This window comes from Stigmatopora argus, chromosome 2, assembly GCF_051989625.1.
Source record: "Stigmatopora argus isolate UIUO_Sarg chromosome 2, RoL_Sarg_1.0, whole genome shotgun sequence".
Classification (NCBI taxonomy): Eukaryota; Metazoa; Chordata; class Actinopteri; order Syngnathiformes; family Syngnathidae; genus Stigmatopora; species Stigmatopora argus.
Genome location: NC_135388.1, coordinates 20,375,001 through 20,392,500, shown reverse-complemented (window position 1 = coordinate 20,392,500; position 17,500 = coordinate 20,375,001). Strand labels below are relative to the sequence as shown.

Genomic DNA, 17,500 nt, shown 5'->3' with positions numbered 1-17,500 from the left:
CCAACTCACGCAAAAGGGTATGACTTTACCATATAGATACTTTCTTAGTAGTGTGCATATGTCTTATATGAATGGCGGCCTGATTTTTTTTCAACTAACCAAAGGGCTAATTAAGATGAAATATAAAATTAATGGTGAAATAGCCTGAAGTATCCCACAAAACAGCTGAGCTACATGAATTAGAATATTATGGTTTCATAATCAAGTCAGTGGTGTAGTAGACTACAATGCAGGCAGCGTGGAATCAAGTGCCACTTAGTGATGTAGTGAATGTGAGTGTGAATGGTTGCCTCTCTTTGTGTGTAGCCTGTCTTGACGATCACCCATTTCAGTCTGTTTTCCATATCTCCCTCCTGTACCACACCTGAATCAAATGATTAACTCATCAGGAAGTTGTCCAGAAGCTTCATACCGATGATTCAGGTGTGTTGGTGAAGGGAGACGTGGAAAACAGACTGGATAGGGGCTCTTGAGGACCGGAGGTCGCCACCCCTGTACTAAAGCATTGTACAATTTTAAACAGTGCTGCATTATATATATACTGTATGCTTGATGCGGTTCAGTTAAAAACTAGGAAGTTGCAACCTCCCGACATTTATTTTCAGTACTCCTGTTATTGGTGTGCATTGGGAAGAACGAAGAGGCAGGTACTTGCATAATAAGTGAGCCTCAACTTCCCATCTTAAAAAATGAAGGCCCATAAGTGTTTGATGTAGGCTGCCTCATGTTATTGAAGTGAGCAGTTAACATTGGCACTCGCAACTCACTGTCCAATTTTACCATCTAAAAAACTGTTTTGAGCCTGGTTCAAACTTAGAATTTGGACTGTGTGATGACATAAATAATTCATGAGTAATATATTGGGGTTGAATTATTTAATACCACAATTTTTAAGTAGTTGCTAATCTAAATAAATAATAATGAGGAGGTTCGGGGGACTTGGATTTCCAGGATATTTTGGAATTTTTATGCAGCCGACGCCTCAGTGCTCCCGCCCATTAAGTGACGTAAAGAAGGTGTACCGCTCGAATACTCCCAAGTATGGGCTTCATGAAATTGGAGGAAAGCATGGCTTTTTCATGGCGCCGCTCTAAAGCAAGCTTCACGTTGGAGCCGGGGTGACATCATCTGTGCAGTGTTCAGTTTTTTTCTTTACAGTTTATGATAATAAAGCACTTTCCCATTTTGCCTTATCTCGATCATGAAGCACTTTAAAGTATTGGATGATTGCGGTAGTCCTTCTTCAAGTACATTATCATTTAACCCTATATTTCTCAGCACTGTGTTAATGTTTAAACAGTGGCATAAAGGAATAGATATTGAATCCTTTGTCTTTTTTGGGGAACATTTTGGCCCAAACCTCGCAGTTTCTGGGTATGATGACAATTAGGCTTTTTGTCGAGTCAATGATGATGACAAAGCTTATGTCTGATTATTATTAATACACTACTTTGTTTAATGTTGCCCACTATGGTCGTACCAAGTACTTTTAAGGTTTTATCATGTAATATGTTCAAGAACCCATGATTAGACTATATATCTTGAAATTATGTCTGCCTATGTTTTGTTTACAGTTGTACCTCTACTTACGAATTCCTACGAAAGTTTCAGGCCACAATTTTTTTCATATGCAACTGGGTGACTCAAGTTACGAACAAGATCCAAGTTACAAAATCCCCCAAAAGAAATGCATCTCCAAATTCGTTATTTTATTTTGAATTTCCCTTATTAAGCGATTAAAAACTACAAATGCAACGTGGCACATATTTTCACACACACTCACGGGGCACACGTAAAAGTTTAAAATGTACTACAAAGTGGACGGCTTTCGGCCCTGGTAGAACGGGCCTGGCCGCCATCTGGTGGAAAAACACGGGTATTACATCTATCATGGCCACGGAGGGAGATATTTCAGTGGCGCAGGGCACATTTTCATGTTTTTTAATTTTAATACATTCATAAATAATTTCCTTATAATTTTCTCTCATTTTTGTGTGTTTCCTCACATCTTCCATACAAAATTGGGACACTTTGACCAATTTTAAAGAGCTTAGTTGGTAGTTGTGTTAGCACCGTGGAACGAATGAGAGAATTTACATATAAAGTACACCTACTTACGAAATTTTCAAGTTACGAAAAAAGTCTTGGAATCAATTAATTTCACAAGTAGAGGTACGGCTGTATATTCAAATAAGTTGTTGACATGGTACGTAAGCTCATATTTAGAGATTTGGCATTTAAAGTACAACGAGGAAATGTTACGAATAGGAAAATGCTTTTGTGAAGAATGTGTTTTGGGGTATTACAAAATATAGGGAGACAAAATAAAGGTTTGTATTTTGATACAGATTGAAGTGGGTCTCATATTAAAAAAACTCACTTCAAGATGCAGGTGTTGTATTTTGTAGTTTGCTGTGATACAAAACCATGCTAGGTTTACATTTACTGTATTTTTTGCATTCTCTGTGCACTACCAATTATACTTCCTTTTGGGTGCTGTAGTTCTGTTCATATCTGCTTTTGTGTACCTCCATGCTAAACTGTATATATACTGAATTTAGGGCAGAGAAGTTAATTAAGAATGAATTATTATTTATTTTATTTTTTGGGTCAAACAGCAAATGGAAAATGTTGCCGCTGAGAGAGATATTTATGACGAGCTTCTCACCCAGGCTGAAATCCAGGGCAATGTTAACAACGTCAATGGTAATTAGTCAATCTGAACGCATCCATGGTTTTTGTTTGGATGTATCGTGAAGTGTCATTGTGTTTTGCCCAACAGTGAATAAAGCGTTAAGTGCTGCTGAACAGTCATTGCATAGCGGGGATGCAGATAAATTATACGAGGTATTGAAGGCCATGGGCATTCAGAACCTGCTGGCCCAGAACAAAGGCTGGTACTTGAAACAACTCCAGGCTGACAGAGAGAACAAAGAACTGGTAGGATGCATGTGGAAACTGCAGAATTGTTTTGTTTCTGTATTGCTGATGTAATCTTATTCAAGTATTTTCTTATTAGGCAGCTCCAAGTGTAGCACTAACTAAGGATGAGCTGCAGGCTGGCGTCGATCTGGCTAATGACTTAGCAGAAAGCTACTTAAAAAGTATGTACACCCAATCATAAGTCTAAATCAACTTGAATCTTCTTTTGACACACAACATTTTTAACATGCGACCCATTTGTATGGAATTGTAAGTGAGATTTTAGTAAAAGCAGTATTACAGTGTGGTATCCATTCAAGGGTTACCACGCTATAGTTCCTTCAAGATATTGCAAGATCACCATATTTCCAATAAAATTCCTACGTGGTTCTACCCTACTGCTCCGAGCAAAATAAGAGCTGTGGAGAACACAATGAGATTTACTTTAAAACACTTTATTTGGATGGCCTGGCTGAACCAACTAATATGACAAGATTTTTTCCAAATTCTTTTCCAGAATATGTTTGCATTATCCCTGAAAATGTTTCTGGTAGCATGGTGTCTTTACCTATATATAAACTGGAAAATGTAGACTTAAGAAAAGGCTCTTTATAAGAACTCTTTCATTTTAATTGACTGTTTTCGTTGGTAGTGTTGAAAGCAGTGGAACGTATCAACTTTGCCATTCGGGAAGGAGTAGCAGAGAACACCGTAAAGGAGTTGATGAACCCTGACGCTCAACTTCCTGAAGTCTATCCCAGTGCTGCAAATCTTTACCAGCGAGAGTTGGCCAGCTTGCAGCAGCAAAGCCCAGAGGTATATACAATGAAATGTTGCAATAACACACAGTAAAACCAAGGTTCACAGTAGCAATTGGCCTAAAGAACCTATTGACACCTATTCCATGTCATTTTATATAGTATTTATCATGGTCTCCTAGTTGATCTGTTTACAATAAAAATGTAACACCATTCCAATCTTTGATACCGTACACACATCCTTAACGTAAACATATAATTATAATTTCCTACCTATCCAAGTAAAGTTTGCCAAAATATACATGCCCCATAATTGCGGACAGACAATTCTCAATAAATATTAATGTGAGTGTAAAAGGTTGGTTTTCAATGTATGCCCTGGAACTGCTTCTTGTACAGATTACCCTGTCAAATTGTCCACCTGCAACTCATGAAACAAGCTTTCTATATCCTTCTGACTACCAGGAAAAAAATGTTGTCCTATCACATTTATTCTGAAATTCCCCAATCTAAGTGAAGTAATTGGAATACTGCAAAAGAAATTTTGTATCATTGGAAAGCTCTGAATGTCCTCGATAAAGCACAAAAGGAATTAATGCAATGCACTGGGTGGGAGATATTTAGGTTTACAAATCTTCTCTACAGAGGACAAATTTGAACTACTGGTAGTCAGGAGGATAAAATAGATGGATAGCATTAGCAAATCAATTAGAAACCTTTCTCATTGCTGTGTCGAAGCAGTTGAAAAACTTCTATAAATCTCCATGCCTCCCTCACCAACAACTGGGTTGACTAAGATTAGATGCTTATTTTACCTAATGGTAGTTTAAAATGATAAATGCTTGAAATATCAGACTTTATTTTGCAGGTTCAAAAAGTTTTATTTTTATAGTTTTATATAGTTATTATAGTTTTATATATTTTAGTTTTATTTACGTGTGATTGAAATTTCATCTTACCCCTCGGTTGACATATAAACAGTGCAGTAAATTCCGGTTGTCTATTCTACAGTGCTCCCTATCCCATCCAGAACTTCTTGTGGCAGTTGAGATGTTGTCATCGGTAGTTTTGATGAATGAGGCCATTGACGTTGGAGACCGAGACACTCTATGGAGACAACTGTCTAGTTCCATCACAGGGCTTAGTAACGTGGAGCCTGAATACGCACAAAGGTTTGTACCTACCATTGATATCAATTTTATAAAAGCTATAATACAGTTGTATTATCAGATAGCTTGTCAATATAATATTTTTTCCATTGTGCCTCAGGTACATGGATGAGTTGATTCGTCTTAAGTCAGCAGCCAGAGAGGAGGGCTGTGATTATCTCACGTGGAATGACATACAAGCCTGTATTGATCAGGTCAATATGTCTGTGCAAGAGGAGCATGAACGTAAGGGACACACTCTTCACACCAATCAAAACCTAGACATCATTTTCAAATCAAGTCTAAACCGATGCACGTGATTACCGTATTGGCCCGAATACAAGACAAACCTGTTTATCTTGACTTTTTGAACATCAAATTCAATTTTCATACAGAAAATAATTAGACTACATCTGAAACAAATGATTATAACAATATATTCGAGAGAAAAAGCTGTCATGATCGCCTCGGGTGCATGGCGAGACAGAACCCAGGATGTGGGAGGCAGAAAAACCGAAGGAGGTGCTGGAGCACAATTTAGGGTTTTAATGACAAAAATGGTTGTGCAAAAGTGACAAATACATGGGGAAGAACGCTTACCGACGAAGAGGCAAAAACATGACTTACGTGAACAGAGACCACACGAAAATACTAGACACAAGGTAATACTCCCACACGATGCAACAAGGGACTTGAGCTTAAATACACGGACAGTGTCCAATCACAAACTACGCACAGCTGGCCACAACAGGAAAGGGAAACCAGGAGGGACACAAGAAGCGAAAAGCACACAATCACCCGGACAGCACACAAGGGAAAAGACGCACACTATCACTAAAAACCCCAACAAAACATTACAAAAGCATGTTAGTTGCCTCATTCAAATCATGTGAAAACTGTCTACGACATCTTAATATCTGAACTTTTAAATATGTAAACAGAAGTGCAATCAAATTTGTAAATGAATGGCTTCTGTTTTTTTAATTGTAAATTAACCAATCTACTGTGATAAACTAACAAAATTGCAATAACTGCATTAACCATCAAAGTATTCAGCATTCACTTTAAACATATGTGGCGCCATCTAGCGTTGTGAATGGGTATAATGTCTAGACCCCGAATTTAAGACGACTGACACTTTTCAGTCTTATTTAAATGCAAAAAACACCGTCTTATATTCGGGCCAATACGGTCTTATCTCGTATCCTCTAATACAGGGGTGGGCAATCCGGTCCTCGAGGGCCGCTGTGTGTGCAGTTTTTTGTTCCAACCGATCCAACACAGACAGTTTAACCAATTATATTTCTGCTAAAACAAGAAGCACCTGACTGCAATCCACTGATTGCATATCTAACATACCATATTGGTGGAAAGGTTTCCTCTGATGGGTTCGAAAACCTACACCCACTGCGGCCCTTTGTGGAATTATTTTCCCACACTTGCTCTAATACTGTGTACAGACTTACTGTACAGTTACCTGCAGTATCTACACTGTACAATGTATTTATCCTAGATTATGGTTCATTATCTTAACGTATAAATGGAAAATAACTGCATTTACAGGAATTGCAGCTATTGGACTGATCAATGAAGCCTTGGATGAAGGGGATCAAATGAAGACCCTGGCCGCGCTGCAGAACCCTTCTGCGAAGCTTACAGATGTAGACCCATTTGTGGCTCAGCACTACCATGATAAACTGCTAGAGGCCCGCAGGGAGAAAGCTCATGTAAGTTGACCATGAACACAAATTTACTGAACACTGAAAGAGAAATATTTTCATTCACATTGTAAACAAACACAAAAATGAATACAAATCATGTGCGACAATTATTTATTTTCTAGCCAGACATAAGGTACACAAGTAAATATGCACTGCCTGAAAATCTGTGATAATCTAATACATACCGAGTTGCAAAACTCAAACTTTAATAACAAGATGATATCATACAGTATATGAAGTAAAAGTTCAGAGAGGGAGATGGTTGTGAAACCTGGCAGACTTCAGATGAACTCTAAGTATATTCTTGTAAGGACAATCTAAAAATATTCATTCATTCATTCATTCATTTTATTAACCGGGGGAGGGGTTTCATTGATTCTATCCCAGATGACTTCAGCACAAGTCAGGGGACACTCTGAATTAGAACAATTCACACCCATACTTAGGGGCAATCTAGAGTGTTCAACCCGCCTACCATGTTTTTGGGATGTGGGAAGAAATCGGAGTACCCAGAGAAAATCCCGGCCATGCCCGGGGAAGACCATGCAAACTCCTTACAGGAAGGTCCAGACCTGAGATAGAACCCTTGATCTCAGAACTGAGGCTGACGGTTTAATCACCCGTCCGCCCTGATATAGAAACAATTTTCCCAAAATATTATTTGAAGAGGATTCATAAGCGAAATTAGGGTTCAACTGCTCAGTCCTTGGCTGCTGTTAAATCAAATAATTTAACACAATTGGAATTTTCAAGCTTTCTCTCGTGAAACACTGATCGGTTCAGAGTAGCAACGAAAGGACGCAGAATTGAGGAATTTCAGGAAGCAAATCAAAATCCACACAGTCCACACCTGTGAGAAATACTTGAAAACTGAGCATATTCATTGATTTATTCATTTTCCTCTTGCCCGTTATCCTTACAAGGGTTAAGGGTTTGCTGGCGCCTATCACAGCCAACAATGGGCAGTGGCCATGCACAGCCTGAATTGGATGCAAGCCAATCTCAGGGCATAGCAAGCATATTGAAATGTGTAAGTATAGTATGTGTATGAGTGAACGTGGCATTAATTTAGGGAGTTGAGTTACTTGACTAACTTGCCATGCCACAAATATGTAAACAAGCGAAGGAATTAGACTTGTAAATTAGTGTACATTAGTCATTGCCTAAAACTCTGTCCGCTTCATTCCCTTCTAAAATGTCTAAAATAATCCCCTCGCCATAGCAAGGGAATCATTTACTCCATGAGCCATCTTGTTATGAATGAGTCCATCTTCATGTTCATATAACTGGTACCTTCGACCGCGCTCATTGGTATAATTCTTTGAAGTTCACCAGCTTTCACAAACATCTCTATTAACTCGAACCTCGTAAAGTAGCTCTAATGAACAACTGTATATGGAAGAAGATGAAATAACTAAATATATAAATAGAATAAGCAAATATATAAGTAACTAACTACCTATTAAAATAAGGTTATACAGTCATACCTCTACTTACGAATGCATCCAGGTACGACATTTTCAGGTTACGATTTTTTTTATGGAAATGAGTGACTCGAGTAATGAAAAAGATCCAAGTTACGAAATCCCCCCAAAAGTAAATGCATTCCCTTATCCGTTATTTTATTTAGAAAATATTGTCTCGGATGCATTGATTCTCACTTTAGAACATCATTACCCTCTACTGGGCTCCCTTATCGCTTTCATTCTATCTCATATAATGACAATAAAAGCATTCAATTCAATTCAATTGGCTGTCTCACAACAACCACTATCCATGTTTCAAGATTCTCTCTTACATACCTGTCCACCTTGGCTAAATGCTCCCCTTATTAATGATTGGAATTCCCCTTATTAAGCGATTAAAAACCATATAAATGCAACACAGCACATATTTTTACACAAACACACACACATAGGGTACCCGTAAAAGTAAAATGTATGTAGTACTACAAAGTGGACGGCTTTCGGCCCTAGTAGAAAGGGCTCTCCCAATATAACGGCCGCGCAGGGAACTATTTCAGTGGTGCAGGGATTTTTGGCCATTATATCAATTTTAAGACATTCATAAATAATTTCCTTATCATTTTCTCTAATTTGTGTGTTTCCTCACATTTTTCATACAAAATTGGAACACATTGACAAATTTTAAAGGGTTTAGTTGGTAGTTGTGTGAGGACCGTGGAACGAATTAGAGAATTTACATATAAAATACACCTCTACTTACGAAATTTTCAAGTTACGAAAAAAGTTCTGGAACCAATTCATTTTGTAAGTAGAGGTACGACTGTATCTACGTAACACTTCTCTTGCACAAAACAATAGGCCTCATTAGTGCTACCTGCTGTGTTACCCACCTAAAGGAATAATTCTGGGGAATAAATAGATGTATGTGAACGGTTGATCACAGAATTTACAGACACATGATGCAGACAACCCCATTTGACTCAGCGTTATGCGCAGCACATGACTCATGCAAGCCGATGATGTCATGCTGTGGTCATCTCTTCTCAAGTCCCATCACTTCCTTAACACGTATTTCACAAGATACCTCGCTTGGGGTGTATTAGTGCAATCTTTGATAGCCGTCCAAAAACAGCTCTGACTCACAACCCTTGTGTGTTTTGGTTTTGCATATGCACACTATATTTGGTTTGGTTCTCCGACACTGATGAGAAATTGTTCACCCAAGTAGTTATGAACTTGTTTACCATCTCTGAGCATTTAAATGACGTATAATTCGATTTTATTTTGAAAAATCCCCTCTTAACTTCATTAAATTACTTAAATTTGTATGTTTCCAACTCCTCCTCCCTATAAAAAATAAGGAAATAATAGTAGTGAAGTTATTTATTAGGGCTATATCCATGGATTAAGCCCAGTCGTCTGCCAAATATAAACACCAGTGTTCACACAAACACACAAACTGAAATAGGGATGCTTGACAAAGACAACAAAGACATTGAAAAGGAACTACTATTTGCATGCCTTTTTTACAGGAAATACAAGCACATGCTTTTATAACCTTACTTCCATAAAGGGACAGAAAGTTGGAAACTACTTTTGATTGGCTGGACTCATTGGCCTAGGGCTATTTTTTTTGAGGTAGTAACCTGATCATAAAAATAACGTTGGCACAGTCAAAGCGTGTATTGTTAGATTGGAGATTGCATGGTGAATCAAAGCTACAATCAAACTGTTGCTAGGTTGGTGAAATGAGGTTAGATGAGATGAAACAACATGCGGTTTTTCCTCAACACCTCTGTTGTATGAAAACCGTTAAAGAGACAGAAAGTGTGATTGAATGTTGGTTGAGCCTCGATAAACAGCAGGAAGTTATGTTCCTCCCTACTCAGATGACTAACAACTCAATAAAGTTAGTGATTTTCTTTAAATTGATATAGTTCTGTCACAGATTGGTCACTGAGTTTGAGCCTTAGAGGCTTTTCTCTGTGCTTATTTGAAATGGGTTTGTCCCCAGATTTATTATGATTTACAAACCTAACTGAAAAAAAAAACCAGAAAACAGCTTCTGGCTTCCAAGGAAGAAAAGATCATGAAGGTAGTAAATTCATGAAAAATATTTTCAGCCCTTGCAATGTTCACTGCCTCTTTAGTTGACTGACATGTTGGTACTCTTTAATATTCCACAGTAGAGTTATTGCGCCAATCCCCTCACTGCTCAGGCACCACGCCCTTATTGAATGTCTCCTGCAGTCATTACTCAACTCCTGCGAATTTTGCTTAAAAAAACTACCGGAAATATGCAAACACTAATCAGGTTAAACGGTAACCTCTGCAAAGCTTGAGCTTGTTAGAGTTGAGCGGCATTCTGCTACAGATGTTGCCTGCCCCTTCATGAAGTTTTGAGATCAGGTGTCAGTCTGACTTACCCGCCCCTTTGTCAAGTGCACACACCTCCCCTTCTCCGCCTTGCAACACAAAATGAAGGGTGAGCGCAGAAACAGGATGAGGTGGCTGTGACTGAGGGCTTTTATAGTAAAACGGTGCGCCATCTGGATATAGTAAAGGGTTACTACAATGTATTATGTATTGGTGTGACTTCATTGCTATTCTTAACTAGGTGTCATATACAGCATTATGTGTCAATTTTCTTTGCTTATCTTAATTGGTTGAGCTTTTGTTGTGGTGTAAGGGTGTAAGATTAGCTACTGCTGTTTTTTCCCACATGTTTTGCATTTGTATCTGATAGTGTGGAGTAAGATCATGCAGTTGTGGCTAAAAGTTTTATATTTTTTTTTAACTCTTTTTTTGTTGTTGTTCTAAATCTAAATGAGATCATCAGTGCTGAACCTTCATATCTTTAGGTATCCTAAAGCTTCAGTCTAATTTAACTAGGAGGCCATACCCTTTCAAATGGATTGGAAGCCTCGCTCTGTCAATGGCAGCCAATGAGTGAAATGAGCGCCCGATAAAGAGTTAATAAAAAACCAATGGACGTTGTATGAAACTGAGATACAAAGTCAGTTAATTTAGCACATTTGCACACTCAGTATAATTTTCAATATCAATCCAGGAGACACAAGATCCTTCTGCTGTGCTTTGGCTGGATGAGATCCAGGATGCTATTCTAAAAGCTAACCAGGACACAAAGGACGCATTGTTGTGTAAGCACACATTTTTTTATGCTCCACACATTTGGAAGTCAAAAGAAACTTTGCAGTAATATGCTGTTGTTTGCTTTATGTTCTGTTTATGTCAACAGTCTCTCAGTCTATCCACGACATCAATGTGGCGGTGGATAATGGTGATACAGCTCAGACTGTCACAGCTCTGCGCCACCCTGGTGCAGGACTATATGGAGTCACCCCTGAATGTGGGCAGACCTACCAAGATGATCTGGCTAAAGCTAAAGAACAGAAAACAAAAGATGGTGAGAACATCACTGTATATTGATAACATGGCGTTGATTGCATCTTAGTCTAACAGCTTGCTCAAAGTCACATTCATCTTTCTTTAAATTCTACTGTATTATCCAGGTGATAACGGCAGTGAGTGGGTACAACACTGGGTGAAGGGTGGACACAACTACTACTACAACCTGAATACTAATGAGGGTACCTGGGTGGAACCAGAAGGGTTCATACAAAATAACACACAGCTCAATAAGGAGGACATTCAGGTATGTTGAGCGAATGCAGCATTGCATAAATCAAGCTGTTTGGAAGAAATGTTTTTTTTTTTTTAAATGCCCCTTTAGTCTGTAGTGTCAGGGGTAACCACAGCTTACAATCGAGAGCAGCTGTGGTTGGCAAACGAAACTCTCATTACCAAACTGCAAGCTCGTTGCCGTGGATACCTTGTAAGGAAAATCCTTAAGGAACGGATGAACTTCTTAAAATCACAGGATCCAGCTGTTACAAAAATTCAGGTAAGATCAAAGGTTTTTAATATGTGCACACTCACATTACTGTATAACATTACCCAAAACAAAAACACTATTATTTTATTAATTATACGTCTCAGGGAGAAACAATCTATATCGTCATGTCTTGCAATAAATACTGCCAAAATTCAATACAAAAAAATGCTAATGATGTTATGTCATTTTGTTGCCTTATGACTCAGCCGTAATGGAACTAGCTCACTGATCATTTTTGTCCAGGCTCACTGGAAAGGCTACAAACAGAGGAAGGAATTCCAGGATCGTAAGAAATATCTGGAAGACCACAGTGGCGATGCTGTAAAGGTAAAGTTAAGCTGTTCCACAGCAACACCAGCGCAGAAGCAAAAACTAGAGTTTATAACTGAGGTTTTGTTGTTTGGTCTCTTAGATCCAATCAATGGTTCGAATGCATCAAGCTCGTAAGAAGTACACAGATCGCCTCAAGTACTTCAATGATCATGTGAGTATTATATGTGTGTGGGGGGGGGGCGGTTGTTTTCAATTTTAATTCATTTTTTTGCAGAGCAAATATATAAGATTATTATACAAATAATCTAGTACAAATAATATTCTCAGTAAAAAAACAATGTAATGAAATACAGACGCTCCCCTACTTACAAACATTCGACTTACGAACAACGGTACATACGAACATGTCTGCAAATTGCGTTTATGTCGAAAAATGTTGTAAATTCGATTTTGTATTGCGCGCCTTTTTCCGAGTAGTGTTTCTTTCCGCCGCTAATACCGACGCCTGGCGCTGTGAGCGCTCAGCTCACCCAGCATCCACCTTCCTCTGCCCAGTTCGTTGCAGTGCGTAAGTTGTGTAAGTTGCCTAAGTTGCCTAAGTTGCGTAAGTTGCGTAAGTGCGTGACGTATCTCCAGTGCGCAAAGAACCTTTTTCATTTTTATCATGAAATATCTCGTGCAGCCATTATTCAATATGGTTGGTGAAAAGTGAAAGGCTTCTAGTGAGGGAGGTGCAAGGAAGAGGCAAGCCATTTCATTTGAAACGAGTGGCAATAATAACGAAGCTTGATGCGCGTGAGAGTGGTGAGCGTTGCACGGGCATACAACTTGAATCGTTCGACCGTCAGTACCATTTATAAACAGAAAGATCGAGCAGCAGGACCCAAATATTGAACGTTGCACAAAGTTTGCAAATCAATTGAATGATGCCATACAGTGCTACCTCATCATTTATGATGAAAAAAAGAAGAAAACTGTGCAATCGTCGTTAGATCGCTTCTTTCGGCCAGTTTCTAATACATAAATCTCTCTCTCTCTCTCTCTCTCTCTCTCTCTATACAGTACTGTACATATTCTCTCCATTTTATTCAATGTTTTTTTTAGTACAAACCAATGCGTGTTACTTATGCAAGCCTTAAACATACAAATGCACTTATATAAACCTTCAATATACTTATATAGGCCTTAAACATAAATTATAATACAAAATATAGCACTGAATCAACTTACAAACAAATTCAACTTATGAACAATCGCTCGGAACCTAACTCGTTCGTAAGTAGGGGAGCGTCTGTATATCATTTCATAACGACAAACTACTGTTGCAGTACTGTATCTAGTTTTAATTTTTTATTTAATGGTTTAAATGACATCCGGGCGGCCCGGCGGTTAACTGGTTTGCATGTCCGCCTCACAGTTCTGGGGTCCTGGGTTCAATTCCAGGTCAGTCCTCCTGTGTGGAGTTTGCATGTCCTCTCCGGGCATGCGTGGATTTTCTCTGGGTACTCCGATTTGCTTCCACATTCCTAAAAACATGCATTGTAGGCTGGTTGAACACTCTAAATCAGGGGTCAGGAACCTTTTTGACAAAGAGAGCCATAAACAATTCATATTTTCAAACATTATTCCTTGAGAGCCACACTTAGAATTTAAAAGTAAAAATACATATAAATGTGTACATTTATTAATCATTTCACCACTTAAAAAGTAAAAAAAAGTCTCTGAATTATTTTGAGAATTTTTTTTCACTGTACTGCTAATCAATGAGTATCAATGAGAGTATGCATGCAGAAGAGTATAATGAAGAAAAATTATGATTAAAAAGGCGCTAGAAATTGTCTCGGCGCCACAGTGCCGGCGTGACGTTCCCTTTGGTGCGTTCGGGACTTTAGTCTCTCACCGGCGGTTCCCATATTTTACCACACAGGTTAGCAGAGAGCCATATACACCCATCAAAAGAGCCACATATGGCTCCCGAGCCATAGGTTCCCTACCCCTGCTCTAAATTGTTCTTAGGTATGAGTGTGAGCGTGAATGGTTGTCCCTCTCCTTGCGCCCTGCAATTGGCTGGCCACCAATTCAGGGCCTCCCCCGACTAGTGCCCAAAGTCAGCTGGGATAGGCTCCAGCGCCCCCATGGCCCTTTTGAGGATAAACGGTTCAGAAAATGAATTAATTAATGAACAGATCACATCCTACTTATGTCACATGTCTTCCCGCTACACCAGATAACATTTACTGGTCGTTTGGGGTTCGGGTGGAGTCTCGTTTAATATGCCCTACCTATGTAATTGGATTGTGTGTTGTCAATGACAAGGTCTATTGAGCGGTATTGTGATTAATATTTTCACCATAGATTAAAGATGTGGTGAAGATTCAGGCTTTCATTAGAGCCAACAAAGCCCGGGATGACTACAAGACGCTGAGTAAGATAAAAATCCTGATTTTATGAAATGCTGGGTTTTGTTTTGATTTTAAAATTAATTTCTCGAAATTGCTTGAAACAGTTAATGCTGAAAATCCTCCAATGGCGGTGTTGAGGAAGTTTGTCCATCTGCTGGATCACAGCGATCAGGACTTCCAAGAAGAATTAGAGCTCATGCGCCTCCGTGAGGAGGTGATCACCAACATCCGCTCCAATCAGCAGCTGGAGAACGACCTGAATCTGATGGATATCAAGATTGGTCTGCTGGTGAAGAACAAAATCACCCTGCAGGAGGTGGTGTCACACAGCAAGAAGCTGACCAAGAAAAACAAGGGTCAGCTGTCAGACATGATGATGATGAACAAACACAGAGGTGGTCTAAAGGCACTAAGCAAGGAAAAGAGAGTCAAACTAGAAGCTTACCAGAACCTCTTTTACCTTTTACAGGTAATGTCATAGTATGGCTCATAATTCAAGTCATTGCATTGCAAATTTTCCTGAGAATGATGGGTTGGTTACAGTTTTTGTCTTTCCTGGCCCCATACACCCATGTTTAAATACAGTGGTACCTTGAGATACGAGCTTAATGCGTTCCGGGACTGAGCTCGTATGTCTATTTACTCGTACCTCAAAGCAACGTTTCCCATAGAAATGAACAAAAAAAAAATTAATTCGTTCCAACCCCCTGAAAAAAAAACACCAAAAACAGGATATTGGAATGGAAAAACATTTAAATTTTTCTAATTCGCCATCAATTAACAGACTAACAAATAACTAGTGGTTATGATGTTTAATAGTACTAAACTAGACTTTTTGCACGGCAACACGCTTGTAACATAACATAAACAAATTTAAATGAACTTGGATTACGATACAGAGACACTCAAAAATAAATTTCATCTAAACTTACACGAAACCTAATTCTAATTTTGTTTTAAATTTATATACCTTTCTTCTCCCGGGTTGGCTCTATTTGCCCCGCCTCCACCCTGACATTTTTGCTGCAGTTTTTAAAAGGAACCTATGGACAGTTGTTTGCTTTTGTCTTCCCTTCAAAATATTCCGAAAAGGATGCGCACAAATGTCCTCACAATAGGATAACGCACGACCACTTGCCAAGAGAAGTAGTATACTCGTCTCGTATTAGCGAGCAAGCTCTGTCATTCTGCACTGTTTAACGGGGGGGAAACACTGAAAAATGCAACGCTCCGCCCAGTGCTCGTAGAGACATTTAAACGAGGGATTTGCGGCAAGATTATGTTCTCATAAGCAGCCTCTCTGTATGCTCACATATCAAAATTTGTCACGTGTCTCAAGGTAAATATTCGCTCGAAATTTTACTCGTATCTCAAATTGCTCGTATGTCGGGGCACTCGTATGTCAATGTATTAGCTTTTGGGATGACTTGAGACCAAGATAAATAAAGTCAAATCTTTCCCGAACTTTAGTAATGCATAACCATCTCACACTACTGTGGGTATGTTGGTGTGTTGTTTGTTCCAACATTAACATTTGGAATTATGGCTAAAAAGTTCAGCCTTTGTGTCGTTGGACAACAACACATTTTCGTATGAGTTTGAAAGATTGTTTTATAATGTGACAAAATGAAGGTTGGTCAAAAGTTTTATTTGGAACAAACACAACACTACTCATGTTAAAAAGGAAATCATACATGAGGTCAAGTACAGTGGCGGCAGCTTTAGCTTTATGCAATGCTTAGCCAATAACTAAGATCTTTTTGGGCGAATCAGAACCACTTTAAATGTTGGCAGATGATGTGTTCAAATTTACAAGTTTCCCATGGATGCATTTTTACTCATACTCTTCAAGTTTTTCTTTTTGTTCAGCTTTTTTGCCACATTGACGATGGGAAAAATATTGGTCGTTTTGTTGACATAACAAAAACAGACAATAAAAGACATGAATAATTTTGTACCCACTCTATTCTCCAATAATATTCAAACTCATCTTTCTGTTTTCAGACCAATCCCACATATCTCGCCAAGCTGATCTTCCAGATGCCTCAGAATAAATCAACCAAGTTCATGGATTCTGTAATCTTCACCCTATATAATTATGCCTCAAACCAGAGAGAGGAGTACCTGTTGCTTAAGCTTTTTAAAACTGCTCTGCAGGAGGAAATCAAGTGAGTAGTTAATGAGGAATCCTAAAATTATAGTAAACAGGTGGGTGTAGGTGGGTAACCACCCTCACAGTCCTGGGGTCCTGGTTTCAATCCCAGGTCAGTCCTCCTATGTGGAGTTTGCATGGTCTCCCCAGGCTTGCGTGGGTTTTCTCTGGGTGCTCCAGTTTCCGTCCACTTTTTTAAAAATATACATGGTAGGTTGGTTCAACACACTAAATTGAATTCAGGGAATTCTTAACAGAATTCAGTTGCCATATAAAATCCAAACCAATTATGTTTTGACAATAGATCAAAGCAGAATACAATGATTTGCAATTTAGGCTCAATGTCCCACCTTCAGTCAAATTGGGGTTGTACAATGAAGACAATGCTACTCAAACTTTCTTTTGGTACTTTCAGAATTCTGTTTTAAAATGAAATTAATGACATTAATCAAGGCTTTAAATCAATAGTATAAATAAGCGCTGTTTAAGATTTGGAATTATTTGCAGTATGCGTCTACAACCAACTGATTACACTTAAAATACCAGATTAATGAAAAGGTGTCGATTGGAATGAAATCCTGCACCCTCTGTGAACCTTTGTGGAATTAATTTGAGACCCTTGTTTCATCATACACGGAAGCACTTGGCCTTAAAGCAAACCCAACAAGTAGACCGTAAAATTTTCAAGCTAATGCAAATAAACACAAGATTTATATATATATATATATAAATATGTGTATGT

General features: G+C 38.6%; 1 protein-coding gene across 1 annotated transcript in view; it reads left to right on the top strand.

Annotated features, from left to right (window-relative positions):
- iqgap1 (IQ motif containing GTPase activating protein 1) overlaps positions 1-17,500 on the top strand; it is a 52,616-nt gene that overhangs the window by 24,862 nt on the left and 10,254 nt on the right. The window contains exons 8-24 of the mRNA XM_077587398.1: positions 1-17; positions 2,619-2,706; positions 2,783-2,940; positions 3,020-3,104; positions 3,575-3,738; positions 4,692-4,852; positions 4,950-5,074; positions 6,392-6,555; positions 11,086-11,176; positions 11,275-11,442; positions 11,549-11,691; positions 11,770-11,940; positions 12,175-12,258; positions 12,344-12,415; positions 14,560-14,629; positions 14,711-15,075; positions 16,611-16,774. The exon at positions 1-17 is cut by the window's left edge and continues 162 nt beyond it. Of these exons, the coding sequence (XP_077443524.1) occupies positions 1-17; positions 2,619-2,706; positions 2,783-2,940; positions 3,020-3,104; positions 3,575-3,738; positions 4,692-4,852; positions 4,950-5,074; positions 6,392-6,555; positions 11,086-11,176; positions 11,275-11,442; positions 11,549-11,691; positions 11,770-11,940; positions 12,175-12,258; positions 12,344-12,415; positions 14,560-14,629; positions 14,711-15,075; positions 16,611-16,774 (2,290 nt within the window). The remainder of the gene's footprint in view (positions 18-2,618; positions 2,707-2,782; positions 2,941-3,019; positions 3,105-3,574; positions 3,739-4,691; positions 4,853-4,949; positions 5,075-6,391; positions 6,556-11,085; positions 11,177-11,274; positions 11,443-11,548; positions 11,692-11,769; positions 11,941-12,174; positions 12,259-12,343; positions 12,416-14,559; positions 14,630-14,710; positions 15,076-16,610; positions 16,775-17,500) is intronic.